Here is a 23,873-nt window from a genome sequence, read left to right on the forward strand (position 1 = left end):
CAGTTACAAAAGTAACATTTTTTACTACCATCCCAATTTCTTTTTGCTAAGTTATCCTTTGTTAAAAGTACTCCTTTTCCAAGGTACCAAAGAAAAATCTTAATTTTTAGAGGGAGCTTCAACTTCCAAATAAATTTGTGTCGGAACGGAACATTTTGGCTAATGCGCCTTTGATACATGGAGTGAACCGAGAATTCTCCATTATGACGAAGGTTCCATTTGACCATATCCCTTTCATCCGACAAATTGAAGCCTTCTAAAATAGCCACTAGGTTGTCATATTCAGTTTGCTTTGATCCCTACTAAAGCTCTTTTAAAAGATAATTCAATCGGTAGGAGCGACGGGCGGTTTGTACAAAGGACAGGGACGTAGTCAACGCAAACTGATCACTCGTGCTTACTAGGCATTCCTTGTTGAAGACCAACAATTGCAATTATCTATCCCCATCACGACGAAATTTCCCAAAATACCCGGGCCTGTCGGCCAAGGCTATATGCTCGTTGAATAAATCAGTGTAGCGCGTGTGCGGCCTAGAACATCTAAGGATATCACAGACCTGTTATTGCCTCAAACTTCAGTGGCCTAAATGGCCATAGTCTCTCTAAGAAGCTAGCTGCGAAGGGATGGCTCTGCATAGCTAGTTAGTAGGCTGAGGTCTCATTCGTTAACGGAATTAACTAGACAAATCGCTCCACCAACTAAGAACGGACATGCACCACCACCCATAGAATCAAGAAAGAGCTCTCAGTCTGTTAATCCTTGCTATGTCTGGACCTGGTAAGTTTTCCCGTGTTGAGTCAAATTAAGCCGCAGGCTCCACACCTGGTGGTGCCCTTGCGTCAATTCCTTTAAGTTTCAGCCTTGCGACCATAATCCCTCCAGAAACCAAAGACTTTGATTTCTCTTAAGGTGTCGGTGGAATCCTATAAGCAACATCCGCCGATCCCTGGTCGGCATCGTTTATGGTTGAGACTATGACGGTATCTGATCATCTTCGAGCCCCCAACTTTCGTTCTTGATTAATGAAAACATCCTTGGCAAATACTTTCGCAGTTGTTCGTCTTTCATAAATCCAATAATTTCACCTCTGACTATGAAATACGAATGCCCCCGACTGTCCCAATTAACCATTACTCCGAAATCCTATGATGTTATCCCATGCTAATGCATCCAGAGCGATGGCTTGCTTTGAGCACTCTAATTTCTTCAAATTAACGGTGCCGAAGGCACGACCCGACCAATTAAGGCCAGGAGCGCATCGCCGGCAGAAGGGTCGAGTAGGTCCGTGCTCGCCGGAAGGCGGACCGGCCGACCCAGCCCAAGGTCCAACTACGAGTTTTTTAGCTGCAACAACTTAAATATACGCTATTGGAGTTGGAATTACCGCGGCTGCTGGCACCATATTTGCCCTCCAATGGATCCTCGCTAAGGGATTTAGATTGTACTCAATCCAATTACCAGGCACTATCGCGCCCAGTATTGTTATCTATTGTCACTACCTCCCGGTGTCAGGATTGGGTAATTTGCGCGCCTGCTGTCTTCCTTGGATGTAGTAGCCGTTTCTCAGGCTCCATCTCCAGAATCGAACCCTAATTCTCCGTCACCCGTCACCACCATGGTAGGCCCCTATCCTACCATCGAAAGTTGATAGGGCAGAAATTTGAATGATGCGTCGCCGACACAAGGGTCGTGCGATCCATCGAGTTATCATGAATCATCAGATCAGCGAGCAGAGCCCGCGTCAGCCTTTTATCTAATAAATGTGCCCCTCCTGGAAATCGGGGTTTGTTGCACGTATTGTCCCTAGAATTACTATGGTTATCCGAGTAGCACATACCCTCAAACAAACAATAACTGATTTAATGCGTCATTCGCAGTTTCACAGTTCGAATTAGTTCATACTTGCACATGCATGTATTAATCTTTGAGACAAGCATATGACTACTGGCAGGATCAACCAGGTAGCACAGGATCAACTAGGTAGCACGTCCTCCTCGACAAGTCGGCAACGGCTGCTGCACTAGACATCAACTGAGCCAGCTGTCGTTTATTTGAAGGGACCAACTTTGAAAGGAACAAGGAGCCGAAGCAGCCTCGTCCTATATCGTTTGCGTCATCCGGGACCATTAGCACAAGTGAGGCAGCTTTGGTGGACTTGGCCGATGAGACCATTACCACGAGACAACGCCGATTGGCTATAAAGCCGATGCATCACACCCAAAGGGTGGACGCGACGAAGGCAACTTGTAGCGAAAGCAGCTTCCCAAAAATGGGTAGCAGCACGCAAGCACTCATTAATGGTCGGCATGGTTCCCATGGAACTGAAGGGACACTGTGGCGGAACCACCCAATTCAAGTGGGTCCGAGTGCGATAACCATTGTTGCTAGGCAACGCTGATCTAACTCGCACTTCTGACCGTGGTTCCTCGAGTAAAATCCCGATTAAAGCCACACTATCCGGGATAGTAACAAACAAGCAACTCACACGAAGGCGAGCCCAGAGAGTACAACACAGAACATTTCTTACAACTCAGAGATATGCAGCGGAATTTAAATTTATTACAAACCAGTGCAGCAAAGTAAAGTACTACAGAAGTCTTAACTAATATAGTTCATCAGAGTTCATTATTCTGTGGAAGAGTGAAAGTATGACGATTAGCGATGTGTATAAAATGCCACAATGAAGCCGGTATGTGACATCACCGTGCAGGAGGGGTATCAGCACGCGCTGAGGGACCGTCCCACTACACAGACCAACCCAGAGGCAGTGTACAAGGCCGAGTCAAACCAGCTATCATGTCCTCAAAGTTAGTACCTAAAAAACAGTGACACAAGCAAGGTCGAGTATACTAATACTCAGCAAGGCTTACCCGTCATCGGATATACCTTAGTCCGTTAACTAGACATGTAAGGCTCTAAAAAGGCTCTGGGTTGTTTTGCTGAAAAGCCACAAAGAGTAGGTCCTTATATTCAAATTTTAGCTTTCAGATTCTAGTTTGATTAACCATTCTAAGTAAGCATCCTACTTCTAACATGCATGGTAGATAAAATATTAATTCATGCAACAAGATTAGTCATCAATATATTTCACTTGTTACTCTTTGTGCCAGAAATTATTAAGCAGTCTCATGTCATGAGAGGCGGACGATTCCGAATCGAGTTTCTTAACCTGGCTAGGGGAACCTAACACACACGTATGGGAACCAAGTCACCCACACAACTTTTCCCCTTTCTTTCCGCTCCGTGGATTTGGGTCACCGTCCCCGACTATAGAGTTCGACAACTCTGCACCTTTACGTCGCGACAAAAATAAATCCTACTTCTACAAAGTGGGTGAATGATTGTTCCACTCGCCGGTCCAATCAGGTACTTAAGCTTACCGATTACCATATTTCTCGGTATGTGGCTAGCACTTTCAAAGGCTTAACGAAATGTGCCACACACCGCGACCTTAACATTTTTGTCACTATACAGACAGGGAATCACAAGTACCACATCACTGCCCATTGTCCTTATATTACTGTAGAATGTAAAGCATTTCAACTCCTATAATCTCGCGAGTAGCAGGAAACTACTCGACTTTTACCGGCCCTATTAGCCATGCATCTAGTCGAGATAACTCGGGGAGCATTTCATTGGAACCTAGGAACATGCATCTACGGTTGCAATCAACGACTGAAACTTAAATGCGCAAATAAATAAATTATTACAACACAGATATATACATGAATGAATAGGCAAAAATAATAGGATTTAATTGCACCGGGGCTTGCCTTCTTGAGCACTGTTAGCCTTGGACTCTTCTGGGACTTGGCCCAGGTCTTGATTCAAGTCAGTATAATTAACAGAAGCACTCTCCAGACTGATAAAGTTCGCGGAACCAGCTTGTAATCACCGTCAATCAGATCCTCGTTTCTATATTAATGCAGAAGTGATATGTTACAAAGCAATACAAATGTTCTTTCCTTCAGGATAAGGTTGAGTCCAGCATAACAGTTCACTTTCATGGGCAGTTATTTATAGAGTAGCAATTATATTTACTTTCCTTCATAAAATGAGGTGTGTTGTGGTTTTTCAATTTCTAGACTAGAACCATATGGATAAATACAAAATTCATAACAGAAGCTAATGACATAAACTGGTACCGCAAAATCTTACATCTAATAGGTCAGTTACTCTAGAGTGTTCAGTATAATTTCCAGCAAATAATAACAATGTATTTAAACATGAAAATTTTCTAACTCAGATTATGCTAGGAACTTCATAATTTTGTACAGACAGCTATTCATGGATTCTGGAGCTCAAAATTTAACAGCAATAACAAGATATGAAATGCGCAGTACTGTAATGTTTCCAGAATTAATCTAAGCATACAACAAGAGATATAAAATTGACAAAGTTAACATGCATATATAAAACTTAAATTCTACAGAGAGTTCTACAATGTTTCTGGACATCAAATTTCTACCAGGGCTTAGTTTATTTTTAAACATGCTTCAGTAAAAATATAAAGCATTATATCCACCAGTACATTTACTTATGAATAAAACTATGTATGAGCATGTATAAAGATTCCAATAATAAAACGACTAGGATAGCATGTCAAACTTTTTCTACAGCATATAGTCATACTGAATAGGCATTGAATCAAAACTCATGAGCATACAATCAGCATTGTAGCCAGAATGAAAATAACAAAACTAGTCATGGTATAACATGCATTATTTGTATCTACAGTTACACTCATCAAATGAAGCTAAAACTTTACAGACATAAATATATGACTAAAAGAGAGTTCCACGAATATTCTATGATTTTTCTAAGCACAGAAACTATTTATCATGAATAAATCCTACTTATCAAGCATTAAATCCAATATATAGTAGAAAAGATCTTAAAATTCTCAAACTTGCACAACAGTAAGGATTTAGTGACATACATGCACAGAAAAGGTTTCATCCATAGATCACTCATATTTCTACCAGCATTAATACATGAACAAAAACTAATAGATCTAGGAATCTTGGGTCTTTGAGCAAGTAAAAGATGTCGATTAGGGTTCAAATTTTGACCAGACGCTAGAAACAGTATGAGACACACTCTAGACAAAAATCGCCCATAGTTTATGAGCATAACTCCTAGAACAAATATAAGCTATTTAAACTAACTTTATTCATGGATTAAAATAGAGGCAAAATATGAACATGTGACTGTAACAAAAGTTGTAAGTTTCTTTCTCAGGATTCCAAAATATTTGAGTTTTCATTTTATGATTTTTCTATGATTTTATATCGAGTTTACAAATTCACTGGTTTGAATCTAAAGTTGAGTTCCAGGATTCACACATAGGCCCCTGGAAAGTTTGAGTTCCTTGCAAATGGGTCCCTGGTCGGTATTTGGGGAAAATAGGGGAGGACGGACGGCCGGCCGGCCGGATTCCGGCATGGGGGCTCGCCGGCGGCGAGGGGCCAGGGGTGGGGGAGCCAAGAGGGAGTCGATAGCTACCTTCCGGTGGTCTTGGTTGGGTTGGGGTGGCCGAAAAGGGGCTCGCCGGCACGAACAGGAACTCCGGCGAGGAGGAGCTCGGCTCCGGCGATGTTCCGGTGATGTTGATAGCCGGAGTGATGGGGATGCGGCTTGGGGAGGTAAGGGGGCCTAGGGTCACCCATTCCGTGGGTCTGCTTGGGCGGAGGAGGTGCGGAGGTAGGAGCCCCACGGGAGCAGCGGCCGGCAATGGAGGTCCGGCGAACTCCTAAGTCAGGGAGAGGGCTGATGGCCTGGCCGTGAGGCTTTGGTAGGAGGACGGGAAGTCGATTTGGAGTCTGGCTCGGGTAGAGAAGGGGTGGGGTGGCGGTATCCACAGCGAGGCCATGCTAGCCGGCAATGGAGGCCGCGACAGTTTGTTTTGGTGTGCGGGCAGGGGTTCCCGCGCACAGGGGGGCCTCTGCCCTTTATATGCGCCGCGAGGGAAGGAGGGCGAGCTGGGGTTCGAGCTGCCTGGCGGAGCCACGGCCAGGGAACGGACAGCGCAGCAGCGACTTGATGACGGCGTCAATGGCGTGGCGAGCTGCCGACTTGTGCAGGTGCATAGCACACTCGTGGGGCGCCAGGAAGGAGCAGGTTGGGGGCATACCAGGGGCGTGGGGGCGATTTCAGCGGGGGCACGGCCAAGTGGCCGGCCAGCTGTCGACGGCGTACGGCGCAATGGCGAGGAGCAGAGAGAGAGAGGAGGGAGGAGAGAGATGAAGTCAGGGAGTTGTGTGTAATTTCTAATTTTCTAGGGACTCCTCTGTAAACAATAATTATCTCCTTCTTAATGGCCTCAAATGAAAAACTATTGAATACCAATTTTGTTCAGTTTTTCATGATCTACAATTTTTGTTTCAGGCACATTTTCATTTGAGAAAGAGTTTTTGAACTATGTTTGAATTTCGAACATTGCAATAAAGGACTTCATATTTCATATATATTTAAATTGAAATTGGGCTCACCTCCTATTAGGCACATGTTACTAAAGGTACTAGATTTCAGTTTTCAATATTTTGGTGAGTTGTTTGGGACATGAAATGAAGTCACCAATATTTTTCCTTTCCATTGAAATGTGAGTCCATAATTCTGAGTTCCAATTTAATTGAGGTTTTTGTGTCCTTTTTAATTGCTTGCCCTATTTGATTTGGGATTCAAATTCTTTTCTTAACTTTTTGTGTGAGGATTCTAAAAATCTTAAATAGAAAGTTGTTCACATTCAAAACTCTACATGTTTCATGGTGGGCACAAATTAATTTGAGCTTCGGTTTGAGAGATATTTTAAATGCTTGGCAACCGGGGCTGAATGGCTTGTCATTTCAATGTGCGAATTTTCATTTTCTCCCTTAGGCTCCAACTAGACATTTGTTAATTATGACATGACTGAAGTGCCTATAAATTTTCAAGGGCATTAGTGGATCCCTTTGAAACTTATTTCAAATCTAAGACCATATGATTTGAATTCATTGTCATTTCATGTGATGGTTTTCCAGTTTGAATTTGATTTGTATCGAAAGTATAAAGATCATTATGAAAGTTGTATTTTAGTCCCTTATTACACTCATGTCAAGTCAAGTTTAAAAAGTACACAAAATATCATTTTTCAAGCACATTGTACTCAAACACATACACACATACATTTACACAAGATTTGCAGAAATATAAGGTTCTTATTTAAGCTTTCTTAGCTTATTTAGGTATGATGTATGCTAATTGTCTTTCTTTGGCTATTCTAACACCTAGGGTGTCACAGACACAGGCGCCGAGAGTCGGCCGCACAAGGGCGGGGGGCCTCCCGGCAATCACAGGTCCAACACAACTCATTCGCCAGTTGATACATGATGGCTAAGCCACCCAAAGCATCCCTCCGCGCAGTGCACGGTGAGTCTACATATGAGGAAGGTAGCCAGCGGACCACTGAGCGTGATAACAAACAATATTCATCCCACCTTCAACCAGACTCGGTGGAGTAGTGACAGCCTTAGCTAACCGGTGCAAATTTCTGAGGCTCTGGAACTGAGTTCAAACTTCAAAGACTTGTTGACCGAAGCGTCATAATCCCCAAGCCTGAACTCAGGAAACGAGAGCAAGCCACTGAGAAATGAGTTCAAAGCCAACATGCACAGACGGTCAGAATCTCTAAGCAATTCGAAATCCATTCCGACTTACCTTGGCAAGCCCCTAAACCACCTTGTCTGTTGGTGCAGTGCTTCGAGGCTTTGGAAATGAGTTCAAAAACATATGACCGAACGTCGAAATCCCCAATCCCAAACACAGGAAATGAGAGCAAGCCATCGCCGAGACCAGTCTACGAGTCCCCCTTTCCCAAACTTGAGAAATAGTTCAAAGCCACATGACCGAACGTCGAAATCCCCAAGCACACGAAACCCACACCGGCCGACCGAAGTCTATCCTGGCCGAACATCGCGGTGTGGCCGGTAGCCAAGCACACCATGGTTAGGAGGGTACAGCTAGGAGCACCCAAAACAACCTGAAACACATGGCCGGACATTGTTTCCCAAGTACCCGTTCACCGCATCGGCTCCCCCCTACTATACCCTGGGGGCATTCGCCCCATCCAAAAGTTCTGGGAATTTTTCAACCTTCTGGGCACACAGTTTTGGGGAGTTGCCTGAAACACCTGTGATAAGGCGAGATAACATGCCTGGGCTCAAAAACTGGCCTGTTTTTTATTCTGGTCACGTGAGATATCGTAAACCCAGCCCTCCCATCACCTCCGGAGCACGATTTCACCTGTTCTTGAGCTGGTTACTTCGCATTGAACCTGATTCCATGTTTTATGTTGTTTTGGGCCGTTTCCACTTTTTTACCATAGTATCGTGTCGAATGGCCGTTTTACCTATGTTTTACCTCTCATGACCTATAGCACACATTTCTCAATTATTTTGATCCCAGCATGGTTATTTTGCACCCGTATGGACATGGTTCGATGTGTGGGTGCCATGTACAACATTTCCCACCGAAGTGAACCGTTTCCATTCCATTTGGGTCATTTCCACTTTCAGGCCAGGGATATATACCGAACGGGCATTCAGCCTAGGTTTTCGCCACCCATGACCTGTAGCACACATTTTTGGTCCGTTTTTGTAGCAACATGGTTTGCACCCGGATGAACATGGATCCATGTGCGGGTACGATGTACAACCCTATCTAATGAAAACAACCGTTTCTCTTTCGTTTTGGACGAATTTCACTATTTGGCCAGAGTTACATACCGAATTGTTGTTCGGCCGATTCCCGTGATGTATACCACACGTATCTCAGCCGTTCTCATCCCAACATGGTCTGCTTGGGTGCCACGTACAACCTTTTCAACCGGAATCGGCAGTTCGCCTTGTACAATCATACCCACCCAAATCAGCCAATTTTTTTTTATCTTATTCTTGATGTTTTGGTGTCTTGTTCTTCATTGTGGCCGCTCTTTGGACTTGGTGCATTGTCCATGTGATTTCTCCCGTTATGGCTAGTATGTTCGCACCCATCCAAGTACTCAAGTACTTTCCTATTACTTCATGTTTCTCCTTGTACTCTGCTTCCCACCTGATCAATATACTTTCTCGCATTATCTTTGACAAGCACGGCACGTCCGAACCTGAAGTTTTGAACGGGAGTGGAGGGGGATGGACGCATTCGTCCGCGCGATATCTTGGACAATCATGGCGCGTTCGAGCTTGAAGTTTTGAATTGGAGTGGAAGGGGGGAGGGACAAATCCATGCGACGTGGGGCTGGATCTCAATGGATCATGGCAGCAAGGCCACTCTGCCACTTACAATGCCTCGTCGCGTATTTAAGTCATCTGCAAAGGATTCAGCCCGCCGCCTGTGAGGAAGGGAGCTTCGAGGCGGCTTTCCACGGCACATCGGCTAGGCAGGCTGAGCCAATGGCACGGGTCCTTGGGGCGCGAACGCCCTAATGTGGGTCGTGGCGAGCGATAGGCACAGGCACCGATTGCTAGCTTGGATTCTGACTTAGAGGCATTCAGTCATAATCCAACACATGGTAGCTTCGCGCCACTAGCTTTTCAACCAAGTGCGATGACCAATTATGTGAATCAACGGTTCCTCTCGTACTAGGTTGAATTACTATTGTGGCATGGTCATCGATAGGATAAAACTAACCTGTCACACGACGGTCTAAACCCAGCTCATGTTCGCTATAGGAAGAGCCAACATCTAAGGATCAAAAAGCAACGTCACTATGAATGCTTGGCTGCCACAAGCCAGTTATCCCTGTGGTAACTTTTCTGACACCTCTCGCTTCAAACTCCGAAGGTCTAGAGGATCGATAGGCCACGGTTTCACGGTTCGTATTCGTACTTGAAATCAAAATCAAATGAGCTTTTACCTTTTTGTTTCACAAGAGATTTCTGTTCTCGTTGAGCTCATCGTAGGACACATGCGTTATCTCTTAACAGATGTGCTGCCCTAGCTAAACTCCCCACCTGACAATGTCTTCTACCCGGATTGGCCAGCAGAGCTAGGCCTTGGAGCCAAAAGGAGGGGTGATGCCCCGCTTCTGACCCACGGAATAAGTAAAACAACGTTAAAAGTAGTGATATTTCACTTGAGATGTCTGTCGTGGTTACCCTGTCCCTTAGGATCGGCTTACCCATGTGCAAGTGCCGTTCACATGGAACCTTTCTCCTCTTCGGCCCTCAAAGTTCTCATTTGAATATTTGCTACTACCACCAAGATCTGCACCAACGGCCGCTCAGCCCAGGCTTGCGCCCCAAGTTTTGCAGCGGCCGCCGTGCCCTTCTACTCATGGGGGCATAGCGCTTGCCCAGATGGGCAGGTGTGGGTAGCACGCTTCAGCGCCATCCATTTTCGGGGCTAGTTGATTCGGCAGGTGAGTTGTTACACACACCTTAGCGGATTTTGACTTCCATGACCACCGTCCTGCTGTCTTAATCGACCAACACCCTTTGTGGGTTCTAGGTTAGCGCGTAGTTCGTCACCGTAACCCGGCTTCCGGTTCATCCCGCATCGCCAGTTCTGCTTACCAAAAATAGCCCACTTGGAGCTCCCGATTCCATGGTATGGCTCACCGAAGCAGTCATGTCGTCCTACCTATTTAACATTTGAGAATAGGTCGAGGGCGTTGCACCCCTGATGCCTCTAATCATTGGCTTTACCCGATAGAACTCGTAATGGGCTCCAGCTATCATGAGGGAAACTTCGAAGGGAACCAACTACTAGATGGTTCGATTAGTCTTTCGCCCCTATAACCAAGTCAGACGAACGATTTGCACGTCAGTATCGCTTCGAGTCTCCACCAGAGTTTCCTCTAGCTTCGCTCCGCTCAGGCATAGTTCACCATCTTTCGGGTCCCGACAGGCGTGCTCCAACTCGAACCCTTCACAGAAGATCAGGGTCGGCCAGCGGTGCAACCCGTGAGGGGATAGTTTTTTGGGTAGGTTAGATGCATGTGAGGGGATAGTTTTTTGGGTAGGTTAGATGCATCTAACTCTACTGTTTGGGTGTTTTAGAGTTAGATGAGCCCCCAAAAGCCAACTCTAACTCTAGCATCCAAACAAGACCATAGCAAATGGATATCCTATATGCCATCCAGTGGCACATAAGAGATGAGCTATATTTTTCAATGACAAGGAATGAATTTACTCAAATTATTATCCTTGGTCCAAGGGAACAATCATAATGTCTACTATAACTATCTCTAACGTCAGTCAGCTGTATTTTAGCGCTTCCCTTCCCTTACAACAGTAAAATGCATCAAGAGAATGAAGGAAAACACAGTGAAAAAAACACTATCGAGAACAGTTCATTGCATTGCATTAGGTAAACAGATAGAGCGATATGGTTCCTGCAAGCGTGGCCCCAGGCTCACAACAACAATGGACAAAAATTTTGCGATGCAACAGATCAACCCAGAGTACAAGTTAGACTCAATACAAAACATCTAGTATTTGGGCACCTTTATTTCCTCATTCAGTTCAGCTGGACGAGTGGGGAACATGCTCTTACAGGGGAATCGAGAACGAGTTCTTCAACTTCTCTACCTCCAAATAAGCGGTAGAGTAAGGGAGGAACTCTGAGAAATGTCTTTGCATCAGATCGTTGATAACCGTCGCAAGCTTTGGAATCTCCATGATCTCCTCATTGGTTAGCTTTCGGACAAACCTGGCCGGGCTTCCAGCCCAGAGTTCACCTGTTGGAATCCGCCTTCCAGGGGGAAGGACAGAGCCAGCCTCAAGGATCGAGTTTGTTTCGACCAGTGAACCTTCCATAAGGATGGAGTGCTGACCAATTATGCACTCAGGTTCAATGGTGCATGAGCGCAGCAGAGAGTAGGCGCCCACTGTCACATACCGATCAACAAGAGTCTCAGCTGGAAGTCCTGCAAACAACATGAAGGTGAAGATGAGATCAATGCCAACATTACCCAAGACAGTAGTTATTCACAGGGAACTACAGCTATACATACAGATGATGAACATTAGAATACAAGGGGGGTGAAAGTCCAATTATACATGTACCTTAGACGATATATGTCAAGGACAAATTTGCCTAAAAGAAGGCAGAATGGTATCCATTGGATAGAAGACAGAAAAATACAACTCAAACAGGTGGCCAAGAAAGGACTGAGGTGTACATTTTCTAAAAGGAAATGTAACTTTCCAACAAAACCAACTAGCATGTGGATTTCTGATGTTTTATCAAACAGCACTGCTTATATTTGCAACTCATGCAATTTTCTGTTAAAATTGCAAATGATGCTAATAGTGGCCATAAATCTCAAATATCACTACACAATAACCAAGTTTGTGGGCATGTATTTAAGTAGTCACACAAGGCAAACAGAAAGTTCACTATGGATATTAATACAAAGCGATTTCCAATCCAGCTATACCGAAAGTAGCAATTGCCTTATTATAACAAATGCTTAACTAGCACAGCTTATAACGGAAGGCAATATATTATCACGAACAACTACCAACAAGGTATCCAGATTACTGAAAGAGATTTATTGTTTATAACAAATTAAACATACAAATGTGACATTACGTAAAAAGGAATCAAGGTACAGTAGATGTCAGATCGGACATTCATGTTTATGGGCATGTGTCCAGTATCCCTAAGAAATAGGTCTAGCAGTAAATTTAATTTACAGAACTGATGATCAGAATCCTCAGCTCAATATGCACAGAGTCTTTGTTTTCAAGGCATCGCCTAGGCGACAAGGCGGTGGTGGCTCGCCTTGCTTAAGGTCTCGCCTTAGCCCCGCCTTAGCCCACCTAGGCGTCGCCTAGGCGATAAGGCGGTGGTGGATCGCCTCGCCTCGCCTTACCGCTTTAAAAACATAGCACAGAGTACCGTGCTCGTGACCATGACTTGGTCCTCCCATCCTATAAAAACCACACAAACTTCCTAGGGTACAGTGATAAGAATTTAAGACATCGACTAAGATAGTAATAAATGTTAAACATTAAGCCACAGATGAACCCAATTATGTGTGAATAATCCCGTTAAGCAGTTAATACTGTTAAAATGCGTTCCAGATAAAAATTAAATCTGGTGGAACAACTAATGAAAGCATCTGTTAAATACAATCCAACAACCTAAACAGGATTACTAGCAATATACTTTTTTTGGGGTAATACTAGCAATATACTTCATCCAATCACAAATAACTGGTCTTTTGGACATCAACAGTCTCAAAGACACAACTTTGACTAGTACTTTTAAAATATTTATAAACATAGCAAAAGCGTACTTCTAATAATTTTTTGATGAAAATCTATCCATCATTTTCAAATATTCAAACTAAAAACATAAGAGAAAATTTGTAACCAAAGTTTACAATAGTACTGCATTCAACCCAAAAAAAAACTCATCTGTGTCTGGAGGGATTATCATGAAATAAACATATTTTTTCAAACCAAAAACTTGAATCGGCACTTTGAGTTGCCTGCAGCCTGCTGCTGGGTGATGGTGTGACCTCGTGCTAATAACTAAGAAAAAGTAATGTGTCAGGCATCTTCATTGTAAAACCATGACCAGCACTTACCAAAGGAAAAATTGGTTCTTTTCTATCAGATCCAAAGATCAACACTTCAGTTAAGGTAAAATATTGTGGCAATTAGATTTATGGCTGCTCCCATTCATGTCTCCCTTGTCCCTTCTGCCATTTATTTAGAATTTCCCCTTGCCAAATCATTTTATTACCGCAGTTTCCCAACCCTAAACTGACATCCCTTTTATCTTTCCCTGTAACAAAACTGCCTGCCAGCCACTTGAGTATTCATGTTGTAAGAACAATATTATTTGCATTTTCATGGATTCGCGAAGACAAAGCAAGAACGCATCCATAAATTCCTTATACTAGCAATGCATTATTTTCCTCCACTATTTTTTTCTACACGAGGGTGAAAGGATGCTATATCACAAGACTTGGAATCCTTTTCCCCAGTTCTGCGGGGTTATTTGTCTGTTTGTAGTTCTGGGAGCAAGAATTAGATGGGAAATACGCAAAGTAGCAGAAGAGAATTTTATCTGTGTACCACAAAATGTAGATTCTTTTTTAGCAGGAACCGTAGACAGTAGGTTTGACGAGGGAATTCTTGGAGATAAACTAGAATGGACCCAACGAGGAACCAGCACTCTGGTAATGGAGGGATGTTTGGGTTGTGCAGCCAAGATCGGTTGAGGAGGAGAAGAGTGGTGGTGGCAGAGGGGATCAAGCTAGGGAGTTTGTGTCACAGGCCATGGGGGCCCTGACTAGACAATGTCAGAGAAATGGACATGTCTGATGGAAATGAGGTCTACGTTAACAGTAGTAGTACAGGAGAAAACAATAGTCTTTAAATAATATTTAGTTGAAACAATTTTTTCAGCAATACGAAAAAAAAGAGCAAATTACATTGGAGCTCCCTGAACTGGCTAAGTTGTATCACACAGCTCCCTCGACTTGAAAAGTACCCTTTCAGGTCCCTAAATCTTACACAGTTTGCTCCATCCATTACAAGCTCACTGATCTCCAAAACATTACATGGCCACTCCAATAACAGGCTAACTAATAGATGATCACTAATCTAAGCAAATTATTGAAGTATGATAAGAATCAGTACTATTATATAATCCAAAACCAAATGTGGCTCCTTGAATGAGAGTTAAATACATAACCTGACATTTTGCTACGGGCTTATGAGGATATCAGAACCCTAAAGTACATAGACAACAACATTTAGTGGTGGCTTCTTTTCTTTCCATGAGACAGCTTACAACCACACCCGCGCAACAGTTAACACAGATCCTTTTTCCATCTAAATGAATCAAAGATTACTTATATGCAAGACTAATCTAACTGGACAGATCCACCTACAGGAGCATTTTGCACAGCTTCAGTATAGGAAACAAACATGGAAGCACGGTTCAAATTTCCTTAACAGTTTGCTAGGCAGTAACCAGTCATAGCTGAACTATTGCACAAATGCTGACTGCAATTTTGACGCAAAATCCCTAAAAACATTCAGGCCAACTATTCAGAAAAACATGGCACACAATGTTTCATGTCACTCTCAAATTGCACAAGGTATCACCAAATTACCAAACACGCACAATTCCTCACTTCACCAACCGAAATGAAAACAGTCTCACCGCGTCCGGGATCACCTCAGGAATTCAGGTAACACTCCTAGCCGACCAGATCTAGCATTTGGGAAGGTTCCAGAACCGAATCGAGTGAGGAGGATGACCTGTAGGTGCCGCCCATGCGGCGTGGAGGACGCATCGCTCCTGGACGTTAGCGCAGAAGCCGAGTGTGATCTTGTTGAGGTCCCCCCGCAGCACCGAGCCGCTCCAGACGGAGGCGCCGTCGTGGACGGTGACCTGGCCGGCGAGCACGGCCTCGGGGGCGACGTAGGCGTCCACGGCCACCTTGGGCATCCACTGTCCCAGCGGCACCAGCTGCCTCTGCCCGCGGTAGTCCCACCGCACCCGATCCGCGCCCGCCTCAGCTGCCGAGGCCGCGCTCGGCGGCGGCGGCGGGGCGGACTGCGCGGCGGGGGCGGTGGAGGTTGCCGAGAAGAGGCGCCGGAGGGAGGGCGCCGCAGCGACGGCGGAGGAGGTGGCGCGGCGGGAGAGGCGGGAGAGGGAGGCGGCCGCCATGGTGGTGGTCGTCGTCGTCGGAGGTGGAGAGGTGTGGCCGTGCGGGTTGGGGGGAGGGTGTGATTGGTTCGTGGGGACGTTTTTTTTTTTTTTTGAGAAACTCGTGGGGACGTTTAGGACGAGGTGTTGGACCGGACGTTTGGGCTTGGGTCTTGTCTGCAAATGGGCCTTTGCAACAGACTTCTCTTAGCCCAATATTTGTATGGCTCTGTTTTTTTTTTCATTTTCTCTTCACTTGGATTTTGAGGAAACTGCCAAAGTGGCTTTACAGTTGCTGAATGCAACATTTGCGAGCTATAGTCGACCAAAAATTCGAAAAATGCTGCCCAAAGCTTATATATAAAGAATAGCACTCAGTACTTATACTGAGCATCAAAAGTTAAATCATATCTTAAAACATGAGTTCGAACCATTACATGGCGGCTTATAGTCATGGATCCTTTTAAAGTGTCTCGTTTTTTAGAGTACTACTACCACCTGACATCTGTTTTCGAAAGAAACCACGACATCTTACTCGGATAAAATTGTGCTTTTTACAACGAGTACGATATATTAGGCATTCTTAAGACACAATAATTTTATCCTAAGTAATAATTTAATTTGGATTAAAACATACCGCAACTCAACTTGCGTAGGTAACTGATTGCCTCGAGATTAGTACGGAGAACAAGGCCTGATCGAGATGCTTAGTAGTTAGTCCAATAGAGTAAGAAAAACAAAAGGCTTCATCCCAGGGGTAAGAAAAGAAGAAGAAAAGGGCGCTTCACAAATAAAGGCTTTTTTTGAAATAAAATAAAGACAAATAAAGTTGCTTATCTCTGTTTGTAGCAGTCTTTAGGATAGCACGTCGCAGTCCTAGCGCATTTGCAGCTTACCAGGGGCCTTTTGCAGCGGTCACATGGCATAACCCAAAAACATCCGGTACGAGTACCTCTCAGTGCTCCTGTGTGGAGCAAGTGGCTCTGCGTTATGGAGTGGCACTACTGCACTAGCTTTGGTAATTTTTTTGAAATGGGCACTAGCTTTGGTAATTGGTAGCGATGTTTCAAGTTTGGGAGGAAAATAATGCAAGGGTGGGCCCCACGGACCTTGCTTACCAGAGCAAACAGAAGCCGAGGAATTTCTGGACGGAGGAAGCGTGTTCCGGTTCCGGCCCAGCGGCCTGATGACAGTGACAGGCTGAGAGCTGTTAAGGGAGGGAGCAAACTGCAAACAGAACGATTTCGATTTCTCCAGACTCCAGTTGAGGTCGTCCGGGCGAAGTGGGGACGGCATACACACCACGCCGTCTGAGCAGAGGAAGAAGGGTCGGTGCGTGAAAGATCGAAGGGATTCGATCGAGGATTCGAGGCAGTGGTTGGTTGGAAAACGAGGCCAGAACCACTGAACCAGCGCCGTCCATTCTCTGCTCGACTGAATCCATAGCCCCCGGAGCATCTCGTCTGGGTGGGATCGATCCGCAACGAATCGAAGCAAATGAAAAAAAAGCAACGAACAGAGAATCTCACGATAATCCCTTCATTACAATACAACACACTGCAGCATCCACCAGATTGCTTTCGCTGCAGTTAAATTAATTAACAAGAAACACCACCAGCAACAACAGTCGCCACTCACATGTTTACACTACTAGGAGGAGTAGATAGGAAAAGGGAGCGACGAGAGGAGGACTGAGGCTTGGCGAAGGGCGGGCGGAAGAGGCCGAGCTCCGCGGCTCCAGCTAGCCGGCGTAGATGTGGACTCCGATGGCGATGAGGAAGATGGTGATGAGCGCGAAGTAGAGGACGGCGTGGACGAGGATGGCGATGCCGCTGGTGTGCATGGTGCCGAAGCCGACGATGCGGCCGTGCGCGGGGAGCTGGAAGAGCAGGCCCGGCGTCAGCAGCACGAACAGCACCGTCGCGATCACCACGGGGCCCCAGTCCGCCATCGACGACGAGTTTCCGGTGGATCGACGACGAGAGGGGACTCGATGGATGAGGATGATGGCCCTCCCTCTGTTTCAAACCTCTCGGAGGCAGGGAGCTAGGGAAGGAGGGGATGGGGAGTAATTAATGGCCCGGCGGGCGAGGAGACGTTGCGTTTAAGTAGGAGCATGAGCTAGCACTTGCTGTGTCACCACTCACCACTCCCTCACTCTACCACGGCACTCCTGGGCAGAGCAAACGGTCGGTCGGCCAGGCGAGCCACGGGCAGGTGGCTGACCCGCGGGCCCCAGCGCCTGGGTCTCCGAGCGGGGACACGTGCGCGGACGCGCGGCGAGTCACGCGGCCCAGCCGGCCTGCTGCACCGCTATCTTGACCTCTTCTTTTTATCTCTCTATATCTCAGGTGCGTTTAGTTCCCAAACCAAAAATTTTTAATTGTCAAATCAACAATTTGACTAGATGTCGGGAGAGTTTTTCGAACATTAATTAAAAAACTAATTTCAGAACTCACTTAGAAACCACGAGATGAATCTTTTAAGGCCTTTGACCGCATCATTAGCACAAGTGGATTACTGTAGCACTTATGGTTAATCATGCACTAATTAAGCTCAAAAGATTCATCTCGTCGTGTACATCCAAATTGTGCAATTAATTTTGTTGTTTAACTACATTTAGTACTCCATACACGTGTCCAAAGAGAGAGACACAAATTTCGAGATGAAAATTTTTGGAAACTAAACGCGCCCTTAACAAATATGGTACAAACGCACGTCTGCCAAACACGCACGCATACTCATTTACTACATGAATAACACATATATACAACTCTACATCTATAAACACTTTCAACAGACCGAGTCTGCATATTCTTAAAATTATTATTAAGAGCACTATTGACATCTCTCTATCAACAGATATATTATCTAAAATTTTAAAATAGATTTAGAAAAATATAAACAAACAAATCTTGCTAGCTGGGTTACCATCAGTCGGCATCGCTTGCTTGGCCTCGGGTGGTGGAGCGCGCATCTCCTGAACAAGCTCAACTCCAGCGGCGCGTGTGGGGGCCGAGCCGCGTCTGCGGGCCCGCACCACATCGACGCTGAGACGTGGGGTCCTGCTGGGAACGAGAACCAGAAGAGTGAGAAGCGGGCGGGCGGGCGGGCGGTGGTGCCCGGCACGTGATGCGAGCTCCCCACCCCCTCGGGCTCCGTCGTCCTCCGTCTCGCACGGTACGCCGGGCACGGGGGACAGGCGTCCTCGGGCGGCCGCTGGCCCTTTTTTTTAAATCCTGTGGGCGGCGGCTCGGCCGCTCCCTCTCGTCGTGAGTAACGCGGCTTGCCGTGCCGTCACGTTCGGCGAGCCGTATGCCCGTATCACGTGTGAGCGCGTCCGGCTCGTCGTGCGGTGTCTTCGGCTCGCTCTTTTAATCCATCCGTTCTAAATTACAAGTCATTTCAAAAATTTGGAGAGTCAATTTTTTTAAAATTTGACTAAATTTATGTAACAAAATAATAATATTTATGATACCAATTAAGTTTCATTAGATTCTTTATTAGTTATATTTTTATAGTATATCTATTTGATGTCATAAATTTTTGTATTTCTATCTATAATTTTAGTCAAACTTTAAAATAATTTGACTCTCCAAAAATTTCGAAATGTTTTGGCGGCGGCGGTCTGGTCGAAAGCGGGGTCAGGTGCCGACGCAAAAAAAAAAAAGAAGGGTAATCCGATCTGATCCGCGGAATAAAAACAGCCACTGCTTTGTTTTCCATGTCTCGTGCTTTTACCAAGTGCCAATAAAATTGGTTTTGTGCGCTGGACACGGATGCTTTGCTTCGGGCTTCCTGCAATCATCGAATCAGAAGGCTTCCTTTCGTAACGGGGGCGGGAAATAAAGCCGGATAATCAACACCCCGAGTCCGGAGTGCGTGCTCTGTTCGTTGGCGAATAATTTTTCGAAAAAGACGTGGCCTAAAGTTGGGGGGATACGGTGTCCGTAAATCCAGCTCATGCAGACGTGCAAGCAGTCCTTATCTATGTTAGGTTTAGAGTATAATAAAAATTGAAACAATTAAAATCTTTTTTATTAAAATTATAGGCTAACCATATTTCTCGCGGAGATTCCACTTGACAGGTTAAAACATGTGCAAAACAACTTTATAATGGTCATGGATTTATACTTAACCTATGTTGCGTCATGGCATAAAAAAAAATTACAGTTGTCGCTCGAGCTGAAGAGCTAAGGAACAAGTTTCACGTTTGGGTGCTGAAGGCCATAAATCTGTGTCGGTACCCTGCAACAGGGATACCCACTCTTACTGCAGCAAAGCAGGACCCGCGAGGTTATCCGTAGCTGCGCGGGAGAGACGGAGTAGCCAGGCCCCACAGGCCAGGCTTTTCCCTCACCAGGCCAACGGCCCCGGACCGTTCCCCGCCTGAGGATGGGTCCGGTGGCGCCACGTGTCTCCATGGAAGGGAAGCTCCAAGCTGACCGCCGAAGCCTCGGACCCCCAGAGGGGTCCGGGACCTCCTACGCCCGTCCGGACTCCCCTCACCGTGTAGGGGTCCGAAGCCGCCACGTGTCCCGGAGGCGTGGGATCGTGCGCGAGCCTTCCGGAGGAAGACTCGCCCACCTACCGCATTTAATGCGATAGACAAGGCGTGCTCTGCCGCCGTGGTACACAAGACAGCCTTTTGTCAGGCCCCGCTGCGCGCCGCGTATTACCAAGGAGCACAGTGCAGCCGCCTGAGCCGCGCCCGCGCAGAGCCCGCCTGTAGCATTAAACGGATACGACAGCACGGCACTTTTCCATCATGCCGCCTACGCCGCAAGCTACACCGCCCGCTTAAGCAATGTGACGGGCGGTGTCACTAGCTGCGACGGGCCTGACCTGACAAGACGACGCTAGGACATGATGGACGAAGGGCTCCGGGAGCAGGCGAGGGAATCCAAGAGAAAGATCTCCTTTGCCTGCGACGCCATAATGCATGAACAGTGCGTTAGGTTATACTGCATCGTTGGACCCACCTGTCGGGGATCCAACGACTGTGTACGCGCCCCCTTGAGATATAAAAGGGAGGTGCTCGCTGTGCACAGAAACATACATACAGACTCAAGCTCTCGCACCTCCTCACGCTTGTGGGAAGGCAATACAACACACAGTGGATGTAGGGTATTACGCTCCGGCGGCCCGAACCACTCTAAATCCTGCTGTGTTTCTTGTGTTCTGGAGGGAGATCGATCTAAGACTAGCTACCCCCTGAGTACACACCCTCTGGGCTAGGGCGGGTGCCTTCCGCCACCCGGCCGTGGTTTGCAGCACCACGACATTTGGCGCGCCAGGTAGGGGAAGCTAGCTGGTCGCATTTCATCATCCTCTTCGTCCCCATGGTTCGTGTGGACGACGTGGAGATGACGGAGGGGGTGGCGTCCTCCACGCCGCACGCCCCTCGCGTTCCTGCTCCAGGGGCAACCGTGCCTGTGGAGCAGCCACCGTTGGCGGAGGCGCGAGCCGCCCGCCGGCAAGAGTCAGGGCGCCCATCAAGGGCCCCCTCACAGACTGCGAGCGGCGGAGCTCTAGCCGCGGCTAGGGAGTTGCTTCGCAACCCTCCGGCTGAGGCAGCCTCGCCAGACGCCCTGAGGCAGTGGCGAGACGACGTCGACCGTCTCCTCCACCTGGCTCAGGCCTCCCCCAGTTCTGCAAAGACTGGGCAACGACCTCCGCCTGGCAACGCGGTGGTACCTTACCACCAGCGTCAGGGCGGTGCGTCGGCGTCTGTGCGCTCCCCCACCGTGAGGGGTGCACGAACAGAAGACTTGCGGGCGGAGCTCAACCGCCGGCGCGCGGGGGAGGATGCCCGCATCGCTGTCGAGAGGGCGCGAGAGCGCCGTCTCAACATTGAGGGACGCAACCTCAATGTCGATCTGGACGCGGCGGCACCCAGGCCTCCGGTGAACGCCCGGATTCAGCCAGGGGCACCGGTGACCGGGGTGGGCTGTGCTGCGCTTGCGGAGCACCTCCGCGCCGTGGCGTGGCCACCCAAGTTCCGCCCCCACTTGCCGGAAAAGTACGACGGTACTACTAACCCGTCGGAATTCCTGCAGGTGTACGTTACCGCCATCACAGCAGCTGGTGGCAACGGCGCCGTCATGGCAAGCTACTTTCATGTAGCCTTGTCTGGGCCAGCCCGGACCTGGCTCATGAACCTCACACCTGGGACGATCCAGTCCTGGGAAGAGCTCTGTGCAAGGTTCACAGCGAACTTCGCCAGCGCCTACCAGCAGCATGGTGTGGAGGCACACCTTCACGCCGTGAGGCAAAAACCCGGGGAAACGCTTCGGGCTTTCATCTCGCGCTTCACTAAGGTACGGGGTACCATTCCTCGTATCTCAGATGCATCTATTATTACTGCTTTCCGTCAGGGGGTACGTGATGAGAAGATGCTCGAGAAGCTGGCGACGCACGAGGTGGAAAGCGTCACTACGCTTTTCTCCCTGGCAGACAAGTGTGCCAGGGCCGCCGAGGGCCGTGCATGGCACTCAGCCCCCCAAGACGGAGACACCAAGGCTGGTGGCTCCAGCGCTACCGCTCAGGGCGGTGGCAAGAAGAAGAAGAAGAACCGGGGTCGTGGGGAGCCGCATTCTGGCGGACCAGTCGTTGCAGCAGCAGCGCCACCAGCGGCGCCGGCTGCGGCGGCAGCGGCTGGGGGCCAGAATACACACGGCAAACGCCCTCGCCCGCAAGGTGGGAGCGGAGGTTCATGCCCAGTGCATCCCACCGCTCGCCACAGCGCTGCTGACTGCCGCGAGATCCAAAAGCTCGCGAAACGGGTCAGTGGGCGGCGGGAGCAGTCCTCTAAGGATGACTCACCCCCTCCTCGCCAGCGGGCCGGCAAGGAGAAGGCCTCTGACAGCAGGGCCGCAGCCGGGGAGAAGGAGCTGGGGTACCAATCCCCCGCTCGAGAGCTGAAGGGCGTCTATCACAACGACGACTCCGATTCCGACAACGGCGACCGCCGCAAGAAGCTGTACGTGATGTATGGCGGGAGCTGGGAGCTTGTCTCCCGGCGGGACGTGAAGACCCTTCGCCGGGAGGTCCTTTCGGCGAAGCCGGGGGTCCCGAGGGCGGCGCCGCACCAGAGGTGGATGAACACCACCATCTCTTTCGGGCCATCCGACTGCCCGGAGAATATGGCTGGAGCTGGTGTGCTACCTTTAGTCACGGCTCCTGTCATATCCAACGTGAGGCTCTACCACGTGCTGATTGACGGTGGGGCTGGCCTCAACGTCATCAGTTATGCAGCATTTAAGCAGCTGCAGATCCCAGAGTCCAAGCTGACTCCCTCTCGCCCATTCTCCGGGGTGGGCCCACATCCGGTGTTCCCCCTGGGGAGCATCACATTGCCGGTCACGTTCGGGACCGAGGAGAACTTCCGCACAGAAAGCGTCATGTTCGATGTTGCGGAGGTGAACCTCCCGTTCAACGCTATCATTGGCCGACCGGCACTCTACCGCTTCATGGCCATTGCCCACTATGGGTATTTGGTCTTGAAGATGCCTTCCCCTGCCGGAGTCCTCACCGTGCAGGGCGACCGCACCGCTGCCGTTGCTGCAGTTGAGAGACTGCACACTCTGGCGGCAGAGGCTGCACGCCCCGAGGAGGATCCGTCCACCTCGCAACCCAGGGCGCCTGCAAAGGCTCCCAAGGTCCAACCATCTGATCCGGACTCAAGACCCGCACCTACAACTGCTTGAAAAAGCATGGTGCCAAATGGGTTGACGAGCTTCCATGTGTACTATGGGGCAACCGGACCACACCCAGCCGAGCCACCGGGGAGACTCCGTTCTTCCTGGTCTACGGGGCTGAAGCATGCCTTCCCCCAGAAATTCACCTGGGCTCACCACGGGTCCAGGCCTTTGACGAATTCATGCAGGAGCAGCTGCGGTGCGACGACGTGGACTTCGTTGACGAGCGAAGGTGGCGAGCAGCGATCCGAAATGCACGCTACAACCAGGCGCTCCGGCGCTACCGTCAACGGTTCGTGCACAGTAGGGAGCTCCGGGCTGGCGACCTCGTCCTCAGACGGATCCTGAACCGAGCGGGGCTCCACAAACTCTCCCCCAGCTGGGAGGGGCCTTTCAAGGTTACAGAGGTATGCCGGCCCGGATGCGTTCGCCTTGCCACAGAAGACGGAGTGCCGCTGCCCAACCCGTGGAACATAGAGCATCTGCGTAAGTTTTACACCTAGGCAGAGCAGGGAAAT

General features: G+C 48.1%; 2 protein-coding genes across 2 annotated transcripts; both read right to left on the reverse strand.

Moving 5' to 3' along the window:
- Positions 1-11,305: 11,305 nt before the first annotated feature.
- LOC120655823 (gamma carbonic anhydrase-like 2, mitochondrial) lies at positions 11,306-15,768 on the reverse strand. Its single transcript, XM_039933786.1, has 2 exons — positions 15,265-15,768; positions 11,306-11,906 (listed from the first exon to the last, which is right to left on the reverse strand). The coding sequence occupies exons 1-2, from the start codon at positions 15,674-15,676 to the stop codon at positions 11,530-11,532; spliced, it is 789 nt and encodes a 262-aa protein (XP_039789720.1). The 5' UTR covers positions 15,677-15,768; the 3' UTR covers positions 11,306-11,529.
- Positions 15,769-17,160: 1,392 nt separating this feature from the next.
- LOC120655824 lies at positions 17,161-17,769 on the reverse strand. Its single transcript, XM_039933787.1, has one exon. The coding sequence runs from the start codon at positions 17,604-17,606 to the stop codon at positions 17,397-17,399; it is 210 nt and encodes a 69-aa protein (XP_039789721.1). The 5' UTR covers positions 17,607-17,769; the 3' UTR covers positions 17,161-17,396.
- Between the last annotated feature and the right edge of the window lie 6,104 nt (positions 17,770-23,873).

The sequence above is a fragment of the Panicum virgatum genome, chromosome 1N (genome assembly GCF_016808335.1).
Source record: "Panicum virgatum strain AP13 chromosome 1N, P.virgatum_v5, whole genome shotgun sequence".
Taxonomy (NCBI): Eukaryota; Viridiplantae; Streptophyta; class Magnoliopsida; order Poales; family Poaceae; genus Panicum; species Panicum virgatum.

Coding starts and splice junctions, on each gene's coding strand:
- LOC120655824 (XM_039933787.1), bottom strand. CDS start 17,606: ATGGCGGACTGGGGCCCCGTGGTGATCGCGACGGTGCTGTTCGTGCTG.
- LOC120655823 (XM_039933786.1), bottom strand. CDS start 15,676: ATGGCGGCCGCCTCCCTCTCCCGCCTCTCCCGCCGCGCCACCTCCTCC. Junction 11,907..15,264: donor CGCATGGGCGGCACCTACAG/GTCATCCTCCTC, acceptor TGTTGTTTGCAG/GACTTCCAGCTGAGACTCTT.